Below are 9,298 nucleotides of genomic sequence, written 5' to 3'. Positions count from 1 at the left end.
CTGCTGGGTTCACCCCCGACTTCACCACGATGCGCAGCCTGGACACACACACACACACACACACACACACACACACACACACACACACACACACACACACACAGTTCACCGTGTGTAACACCGAGCATCCACTTCTTCCTTCCGAGTAGGGAGCAGGTTTGCGAGGGCCGACGTACCCATCGAAGACCTGGGCGGTCTGCTCGGGGTTGAGGATGAGGCAGGAGTGGTACCTCCTCAGCACGGCCACGATGCACAGACACAGGCCCGTGGTGTAGCTGCCCACCAGGCTGGACGACTTCAGCAGCAGCTCCGCCTCCACCAGGCTCAGCTCGTTCAGAAGCTGCACGCGGGGTCAACACACAGGACAGGAGCTGAGGATCGGCGCTACGTATTCCCCCACGGGTACGAGCGAGCGCCCCGTTCCGTTTCGAACCCTACCCGAATGTGTCTCGTAGATCCGGTGAGAAAAGGCACAAACACAAAACGATCAGAGGAAAAGCCACTCAAACAGTACCTGAATAGCAAAATCTATGAGGCCACTAATGTTGAGCGAGTATTCCATGAGGTCAAAGATGAACTGGATGTGCTGGACCAGAGGCAGGTGATAGGACATCCCTAAGGCAAAGCTGGTGATCTGTTCCAGAACATTCTTGGACACCTGCAAACATAGATTTGTCTCCATAGGCCCGAGAGTATTGCACAAGTGTAAATGAATTGTATTTTTTTGTTTGGCTGTGATGACGAAGAGTGGGTAAGAGGCCGACCTGGGAGGTGACCTGGTGCTGGTCGAAGTGGGAGAGGTGCTGGAACTTGGAGAAGATGTCCTCGGCCGTGGGGAAGGCCTCGGGCTTACTCCTCTTCCTCTTCTGTCCTTCCTCCCCTCCTGGGAGAGGAGAGAAGAGAGAGAGAGAGGGACAGGAGAGAGAGAGAGAGAGAGGGACAGGAGAGAGAGAGAGAGAGGCGGGTGGGAGATGACATGTACTGTACTGCCATTGTGCTACAAGATCTACAGAGAAAAAGGGGAAGAGTACTTGAAGGAAAAAGGAGTGTCATCCTGAAGGTCATCAGCTCTACAATGGCCTGGGCCTGAGTGACAAGCGAAGCACTTCAGTCGGTGTAATTATAACGCAATCAACTCACTAAGGTCATATGCTAACAAGATGAAATTGTTGACTAGACGATACATCTAGCTATTAGCATAGAAATTGGGCTGGATGAATATTGAGTGATCGTAGCTCCGGGCGGGAGCTCATTTTCCACAAAAAGACAGTGGAAGAAAGTGCAGAGCGGAGACATGGCAGCTGCTGATAAGGGTGTTCCGGAAGTTACAGGGAGGATTAGATGTTGTAACGGCAGACCGAGAGCTGACCACATCCATCTCCGCAATGTAGACAGGACCCTGCGTACCACGCACTGTCTGCGCAAAGAACGCGATGATACACACGTGTTAGGCGCTGATACACACACGCGTTAGGCACTGATACACACACGTTAAGCACTGATACACACACGTTAGGCACTCATACACACACGCGTTAGGCACTGATACACACACGCGTTAGGCACTGATACACACGCGCTAGGCACTGATACACACATGCCTTAGGCACTGATACACACACGCGTTAGGCACTGATACACACGCGTTAGGCACTGATACGCACACGCCTTAGGTACTGATACACACACGCGTTAGGTACTGCGGCAGGAGCGACCTCACTCAATAAATCAGAGACATAGTCAGCATATCGTGACTGGCACTCCGTCGTTTCAGGGTGTCAGTGTTCCGAGAACAAGCGATCTTATCCCGACATGAAATATATGTGCAATAAAAAGGGACACAAACATAACTCAACGTGGCTTTTTCCGGACAGAAAAAAGTACAGAGCGTCAGATAAGATGAAGGTAAAACAGACATAAAAGGGGAAGTGTAACCAGTTGCCCCATCAGTCAGTCAGAAAGGCATGCAACCCCCCCCCCCCCACCCCCCCCCCACCACCAGCCAAGGAACTCACCCGTCTCCGCTGTGCTTTTGCGGTTGAGCACTTTCAGGATGTCTTTGGTGATTTTCTTGATGGCGTGCCGCGCCTCGTCCCTCTGCTTGCCCACGCCGTAGAGCACCACCAGGCGCTGGTTACACTCGTGGCTGGCGCTCTCCTCCTGGGGGAAACTCCGCCGGTCAGTCGCCACGTTCGGTCCACCCCACCCCACCCCACCCCCCATTCCACCCCACCCCCGTAAATGGGCGTGTGTTCTAGCGGCGCTGCGACCCGCCCGGCTGCTCACCTGAGGGATGGGGAAGTGGGTGGCGTACTGGATGTGGCGGGGCTGCTCGTACACCAGCGGGAACGCGGGGTCCAGGCCCTTGTCCTTGCAGCCGCTCTTGCCGTCCTGCTCCGGGGTGGGCTTCTCGGGGGAGGGGCTGCCCTTAGACTCGTGCATGGGGGGGGAGAACATCTGCCAGGCGGGAGGGCGGAGGGGTCACGAAACAGAGGTGAAAATGTTTTTGTTTTTTTTCAAATATTGCATCTTTGTGTGTAGTGTCTGGGGAAGTAAAATACTGATGTTCCAACACACTGTCTTACCTCATCGAAGTTTGCGCTGGAGTTGTGGTCAATCTCCATTGACTCTGAAAGACCAGTGTCCTGATATAGAAGAGAGGAAGTTATGTTATTTGGCCAACCGGGCGAGGACATTTAGGTACAGCAAATAAACAAAAAATGACTCGTCATCGTTAGCGTCTTTATCAACAACAACACCGCCAATAACAACAGATGCCATCACATGCCTCCATCTTGACACAGCCGCCCGCCTCCTGCTCCTTGCGCTCCGACTCGTCCGAGGGTTCGTCGCCGGGGGAACGGGGGCGAGGCAGGTGGGAGTCCGAGGCCAGGTCGCCGCGGGAGATGAGCGTGCACATGTAAATGTTGTGCGAGAAGACGTCGTGGCGAATGAGCTCGCAGAAGAGCAGCACCAGGTTGGAGAATTCCACCCGCTCGCTCTCGTTGCCGGGCTCAGCTGCGCAGGGAGGAAGAAGAAAGAAAAAAAAATCTCCAACCATAAAATCTCCAGAGCACACACAGGGCTTGTTTGCTTTTACACCTCTGGCAAAGCCTTCCCTCATAAAACGCTTTATAGAGGCCGATATCGCCGGAGAACGTTTATATGGAACGGAGCGCGAGGTTCAAGGTGGTGACTTACTGAGGGTGGGAGCCTGAGTGTCCAGGAACTGTAGGAGCACGTCCTGAAACACAGGCAGCGTGGCTGCAGAGAGGGAGCCTGACGATACGGAGCCTTTCTCATCCACCACCTCCGACTCCCCGCACCTCTGCACACGTGCACACACACACACACGCGCACACAAACAGGGAATACAAGACAAGCGTTCAAAGTGTAAGAATCATTATCGGAGAATCAATATACAATTCAGCGGCGGTGAGTAGAAAACCCTGGATAACTGGTCTTCCTTTATTCAAACTGTTCATAATGTTTTACGATCGATATACTGTAGCCCAGCGGCACCGTTACGTTACAAGCGCAGGAGAAAAGCCGACCCTTCGGCCTCAGTTAGGCGACGTCTCTCGGCGTCTGGCTAAATAGCCGCTTTAGTCACGGGGGCCGCGGCGTGACGGCCTTCAGGATTCTCAGGCTGAGTCACGTTGATGCGGCCGTGCTGCGACCAGCTCCGCCCCCCACCGCCAGTCGGAGCGTGACTGAGACAGGAGAACAGGAAGAGAGGCGTCTCACCTCGGCCTCGATCTCGGCCTGCCTCTTCTCCAGCAGCTTGGCCACCACCATGGCCCGGTGGCGGCCCGACCTCTTACAGCACACCGCCCACTCACACAGCAGGGTCACCACCGCGTCATCGTCAGGGGACATCTGGAGGAACACGGAGATCAAGTTATTGAAACGAAAAAAAGATGACTATCTCATAGGTTAAATAACTATTAATTAAATATATAAAAATGCAATGACCGGGCCCGATAGAATCTGCAAGTGATTAAAAGCAAAGACGACGTGTTCCATTTCAAAATGCAGTCAAGCACCGCTAAGATATTGATAGAGGGGACACTCCAGAGATTCTGTCTGGCTCTAGTAAAGGTCATGTTCAGCACAAATGACAAATGTTTTCGCTGTTTGCCTCTTGCTCACATTTGGCATTTTGCCTTCGTCAGATCTTACTGAAAGGAATGACGGGTCTCTGATTAAAGGTCTCCGAGTTTGTTGCACACTTGAAAACAGAAAAAAAAACAACTTTATTAAATCTTTACCTCATGGCCGTCTTTGCTCTGGCCAGATCCGAATATTCGGTTATATAGAGAGTCGAGGGAGTTGCTGAAGTCCGATTTCTCAAAGCTGTGGTTGTCTAAAACCTCCAGAGTGTGCAGGACCCTCCCGATAGTGAAACCTAGCAACACAGGATGAAAGAACAGGGTTTAACATGAATTCATTAACACACCAAAATGGTCTTCTCTTTTTCATAACTCCAACAGGGTTGGAAGACATTGAACTACTGCTTTAATCTGTCTTTTAATGTTTTAATGGCATTAAATTACAAGAGATGAGTTTGTTTACCAGCAGTTGTCTCCTGGCACTTATCGAACGACCACCTGAACTCCACCGCCTGGCCTCTCTCCTTGATCTGCTCCTCGATCTCCCTCACCTTAGCACGGACCTAAAGGTCAAACGAGCACAACGAGCAGATGGGAGATAACCGAGAGCAGGAGCGAAGATAGCAGCGCCGTCAAATCATTCATATGCGCTTGTTGATATGAGAATAGAGCAATGGAACGGAGGATGATGATGATTAGGGATGAGACGGTATGGACTTTTGCATTACGGTACGGTACGGTATCTAGTTACACGGTACGGTTTACGGTATTTCCCGGTATACGCCATTTCACCTCCCCAACACACATAAAAAATTATATATTAATAGCAAGCTTATGTTAAATTACAAAATTAAGTGTTGCAAGCAACTTGAAATGTGAAGTTTCAGCAGCGCGTTATTGCGTAATACCGTAAACGTAATACCGTGAACACAGGGAATGTCACGGTTCTAATACCGTGGACATTTTATACCGCGGTTCACGGTGTTACGATATACCGTCTCATCCCTAATGATGATGAAGGTGACGATGTGGACCCGGGGGCTCGTCACGATGGACGGTACCTGCTGCGTGAAGGTGCTGGTGCCCCCCGGCATGGGCAGATTGGAGGGAGAGATGGGCAGCAGGTCCAGCGGAGAGCCCGTCTTGTTCCTGCTGTCTGTTAGAGAGTAATGCCACACCAGAGCACTGGGGCAGCACAGCACGATGCTCTGGGAGAGACGACGACGGATTGAACCAGTTTAACTTTCACGCAGTGTGATTCACAATGACTGTATTCAAATAAAGACACTTCCTAATATTACCAACATGAACCCTGTGAACAAACAATGGTGATCATCTCAATACTGGAGCATTGGGGGATCCGTGCATTGTAGTATAACAGAGTATGTGTACCTGTAGCATGCAGCTGAGGCCAAACACCAAAGGCCTGTGCTGAGGGCAGATGTAGAAGTCGGTGAAGGGCGTCTGGGGCTGGTTCCCTCCCGATGGCTGCGACGTCGGCGTGGGGGGCAGGGCGTTCCCCGGCTGTACCAGGATGCCGTGGGCCGGGTGCCCGCCCGTGCCGGGCCCCAGACTCCCGTCGCTTAGCAGCAGGTTGAGACGGCGCGTGCAAAAGTACGCCAGCCTCCGAGACAAGTAGGCCGACTGCACAAACTCTCCCGAGTACTGTGTGTGTGTGGGGGGGGAAGGGGGTGACGCAAAGGTTTAGAACTCCTTGAATGTCAATTGCACCGCTGCATTAACTCTAACCGCCAAATGGAATTTCAATCCACGTTGAATGGGGTATACAGGGTTTGATTAGGAAAGTAAATTAGTCACAACACTGGATGACTGGAGAGAAATTATGGGATATGTTAGGAATGCTTGTGTGTATATGGGCATACCTGTAGCAGGAGAGGCAGCAGCAGCTTCAGAAGCTCATCTTCACCGGGTCGGACCTTCTCAAAGCCTTCCAACACCCATGTCAGGAACTCGTGTCTATCTAGCATGCCATCCTGGACACACAAACACACACAGTTAGCTTGTTGTTGCTTTTCAACAAAAAAAATCAACAAAGCCTGTGCAGATATAGCCTAACGCAAACGATGAAATACACATTAGGCAACCTGCAATAGTTTGCTTGAATATCGCTAACACCCAAGCCCCACCGCGGCAGACGGCTAACTGCACGCCGACGCCGAGAAAGGCGGGTGGGGCCGGACGGGCAGACTGACCTGGAACATGAACATGGCCAGCTTCTCGTTGTACTCCCACTGCTTCATGGCCGTGTCCACGTCAGCGGGCGTGGCCGGCAGGGGGGAGCCGCAGGCCTGGCCGGGGGACTGCCGGTAGAACTCAGCCAGCTTCTGCAGCTGCTCCCACAGGTACTTGGTGATGATCTGGGTCCATTCTGTAGAGCAAAGGGGGGAGAAGGCTGAGTGCCTCCTCGCGAGGGTTGTCCAAAAATGCACGGCCGCACACATTCTAGGGGGGTTCTCCTCATCTTATCACAGAGCAGCGAAAACAGTCAGGTTTATTATCAGACAACGATCAATCTTATCAACATGCTCCCCCTTCCCCAGGCATTCACCCCATTTTCTCACTCACGTAACAATGTCGTTCCAAGAGAGGAGCCGCTGAGTGATCGCTTACCTATGCAGGGGTCAATCACGTGCCGCTTCTTGACTTTTGTTTCTGTGATGGCAGCGTGATAAGCGCAGGTCATCTTGATCATCCAAGCTGAACGCATAACAGGGACCGTGTACTTGGCCAAGTAGCCAAAAACCTCTTCTTTCTTGCTGAAAATTGGCACCTGTACACAGAACCATACAGCGCAGAGGAAACATAATTGGTCCGTTTTATTCAGATGTATCTCATTCATGATCATATTACATTACAGCGGTAAAGATCCCAGAAGTGCTCCAGAATCCTACCTTCTTTGCCAGCTGGGTGAGGGCTTTGGTCCCTGCTAAGTCTGTGAACCAGTTGTTGATGGAGCTCTGTGACCGTGCGGTAACAAGCCAAAAATTATCCTTCTGGTTGACTTGGGGCTTTCTTTTCCCCGTGTCTGGAAATGTATTGTAACGCAGCTTCTCTGCGATGATGCTGCTGAAGTTTGAACTGATCTGTTGGGGAGAGTTATTATGAGCAATAGGCCAATATGGCAGCTTCGCCTCACCGATTTGCATGACACACTCAGATGGAAAAACAAACATTTGGGTAAGGGAACAAGCTGATTTAGCTCAACTTGGTTGCTACCTTCGCGGGATTGAAGTTGACATTTTTGGCACTGCCATGTTCATCTCCAGACACCGCCGGTTGGTTATTGAATCCCTGCTTCACATTTAATGCAGTCAATTCATCCTGGAATAAAGATGATGAGTGTTATCTTCCTTGGCATGACAGAATGCATGAATGCACCCCGTATACAGTTACATGGCATGCAATGTTCACATGCAGGAACTGCACTCCCACATTCTAGACCTGTTTCCAAAACAAATTATTAGTGGCCTAAGGACGTTAGCAAAGGTATCCTAGTGAGTAATCTCAGGCATGTTGATGGTAATGATGTAGCTAGTCAAAAGAGTGTCTCTTAATAAATGTAATGATGTAGCTAGTTTAAGTAGATTTAGATTGTGATTCTTGCACTTTGCCTTCAGCACTAGATTATGCTCTTAGTCACTTGTTTTAGAAAGAAGATGCACTTGTGAGTTCTGGCTAGTAGTAGTACATTGGCTCTTCCTACGTTAAATGCAATTATTGTTAGTCGCTTTGGATAAAAGCGTCTGCTAAATGACTGTAATGTAATGTAAAGTAGTGTCTCTTAATAAATGCACTATGGTCAATCTTTCTCCACAGCAATCAGACATCTGAATCATCTCTCATTGTCAGATTATGTCAAATATTAGTCAATCCAGCAATACAACAAGATAGCAAACGTCTGGTTTGCAAATTCGCTTGCTAACCCATGACAACAACAGGGGACAGTGTCAGGTTGTAGCTGATAACCCAGGTTTATTAATTTAAAATGAAGACATGATCAAGATAAGATAATCGTGAGCTTGAAAATGAACATTAGCACCTTAACTATTCAGCATCAGACACCAGCAAGCTAGCTAGATGGCAAATTTGGATCTCAGATTATCCAGGCATTAGCCTCATTAGCATAGCTCCTACTAGTCAGTCCATTGACTGTAATCAAAATGCAATCATCCTGTTGAAACAGTGAATAACGAGCATAATGAAACAAAAGTGTCTAGGAGCAAGCAATGGATAACTAGGCTAACGAGATGCTCTTGAGGCGAGCTAGCCTAGCAGACTTGGCAAGCCAACTTGCTGTTCATTGTTATTGTAGCTAGCAAGCTAGGTAGCATGCTAGAGGCTGGCTAACAGGCCTGAGCCTACTGGAACAGGTCTGGAAGGACTTGCTAGCATAGCATAGCCTAGCCTAGCTTAGCTTAGCCTAGCTTAGCCTAGCTTAGCCTAGCCTAGCTTAGCCTAGCTTAGCCTAGCTTAGCCTAGCTTAGCCTAGCTTAGCTTAGCCTAGCTTAGCCTAGCTAGCTAATGTTAGCCATTCGTCGTAGCTCAGTGGGTCTCCTTCCCAAAGACTGCTCGTTTGTGGCCGTTTATGTTCAAAACGGTGGTTTGAGAATCGGCAACAATTGAACTGACCTCTTTTTGCTTTGGGTCTTGCGGGTAAACGTCCGGAGGTCCGAGTCGTGGCCGCTTGAGGGGCCGGTTTTCGTAACTTAGTATCCCGAAAGCAGCCATCATCCAGCGGCATCACAGCCTAGGCTTTCCCCTTTCCGCTCGAGTCCGGGAAGCCGGAAGGACGCGTTGCTTACGAACAAGGCTTCAGTCGAGGGGTACTAGAGACCGGTCTAGTGGTAGTAGAGACCGGTCTATGGTAGTAGAGACCGGTCTATGGTAGTAGAGAGTAGTAGAGACCGGTCTAGTGGTAGTAGAGAGTAGTAGAGACCGGTCTAGTGGTAGTAGAGAGTAGTAGAGACCGGTCTAGTGGTGGTAGAGACAGGTCTAGTGGTAGTAGAGACCGGTCTAGTGGTGGTAGAGACAGGTCTAGTGGTAGTAGAGACCGGTCTAGTGGTAGTAGAGACCGGTCTAGTGGTAGTAGAGACCGGTCTAGTGGTAGTAGAGAGTAGTAGAGACCGGTCTAGTGGTAGTAGAGACCGGTCTAGTGGTGGTAGAGA

At 50.2% G+C, this 9,298-nt stretch overlaps 1 protein-coding gene across 2 annotated transcripts in view; it reads right to left on the bottom strand.

The window, feature by feature from the left end:
* The window catches only part of med12 (mediator complex subunit 12), a 20,447-nt gene extending 11,561 nt beyond the window's left edge, over nucleotides 1-8,886 (bottom strand). For both annotated transcript variants that reach the window (XM_084459417.1, XM_084459418.1), the window contains exons 1-20: nucleotides 8,763-8,886; nucleotides 7,350-7,454; nucleotides 7,025-7,216; nucleotides 6,744-6,903; nucleotides 6,326-6,501; nucleotides 5,996-6,106; nucleotides 5,505-5,777; nucleotides 5,174-5,320; nucleotides 4,576-4,675; nucleotides 4,272-4,408; nucleotides 3,748-3,879; nucleotides 3,202-3,328; nucleotides 2,789-3,018; nucleotides 2,586-2,645; nucleotides 2,287-2,457; nucleotides 2,016-2,160; nucleotides 765-883; nucleotides 515-658; nucleotides 177-340; nucleotides 1-38 (exon numbers count right to left, since the gene is read on the bottom strand). The exon at nucleotides 1-38 is cut by the window's left edge and continues 94 nt beyond it. In XM_084459417.1, the coding sequence (XP_084315543.1) occupies nucleotides 1-38; nucleotides 177-340; nucleotides 515-658; nucleotides 765-883; nucleotides 2,016-2,160; nucleotides 2,287-2,457; nucleotides 2,586-2,645; nucleotides 2,789-3,018; nucleotides 3,202-3,328; nucleotides 3,748-3,879; nucleotides 4,272-4,408; nucleotides 4,576-4,675; nucleotides 5,174-5,320; nucleotides 5,505-5,777; nucleotides 5,996-6,106; nucleotides 6,326-6,501; nucleotides 6,744-6,903; nucleotides 7,025-7,216; nucleotides 7,350-7,454; nucleotides 8,763-8,864 (2,833 nt within the window). In that variant the 5' untranslated portion in view covers nucleotides 8,865-8,886. The remainder of the gene's footprint in view (nucleotides 39-176; nucleotides 341-514; nucleotides 659-764; nucleotides 884-2,015; nucleotides 2,161-2,286; nucleotides 2,458-2,585; nucleotides 2,646-2,788; nucleotides 3,019-3,201; nucleotides 3,329-3,747; nucleotides 3,880-4,271; nucleotides 4,409-4,575; nucleotides 4,676-5,173; nucleotides 5,321-5,504; nucleotides 5,778-5,995; nucleotides 6,107-6,325; nucleotides 6,502-6,743; nucleotides 6,904-7,024; nucleotides 7,217-7,349; nucleotides 7,455-8,762) is intronic.
* Nucleotides 8,887-9,298: the final 412 nt, after the last annotated feature.

Source organism: Borostomias antarcticus (assembly GCF_949987555.1).
Source record: "Borostomias antarcticus genome assembly, chromosome: 28".
Taxonomy (NCBI): domain Eukaryota; kingdom Metazoa; phylum Chordata; class Actinopteri; order Stomiiformes; family Stomiidae; genus Borostomias; species Borostomias antarcticus.
Note: the sequence above shows the minus strand (reverse complement) of the source record. Positions and strands in the feature narration are given on the sequence as shown.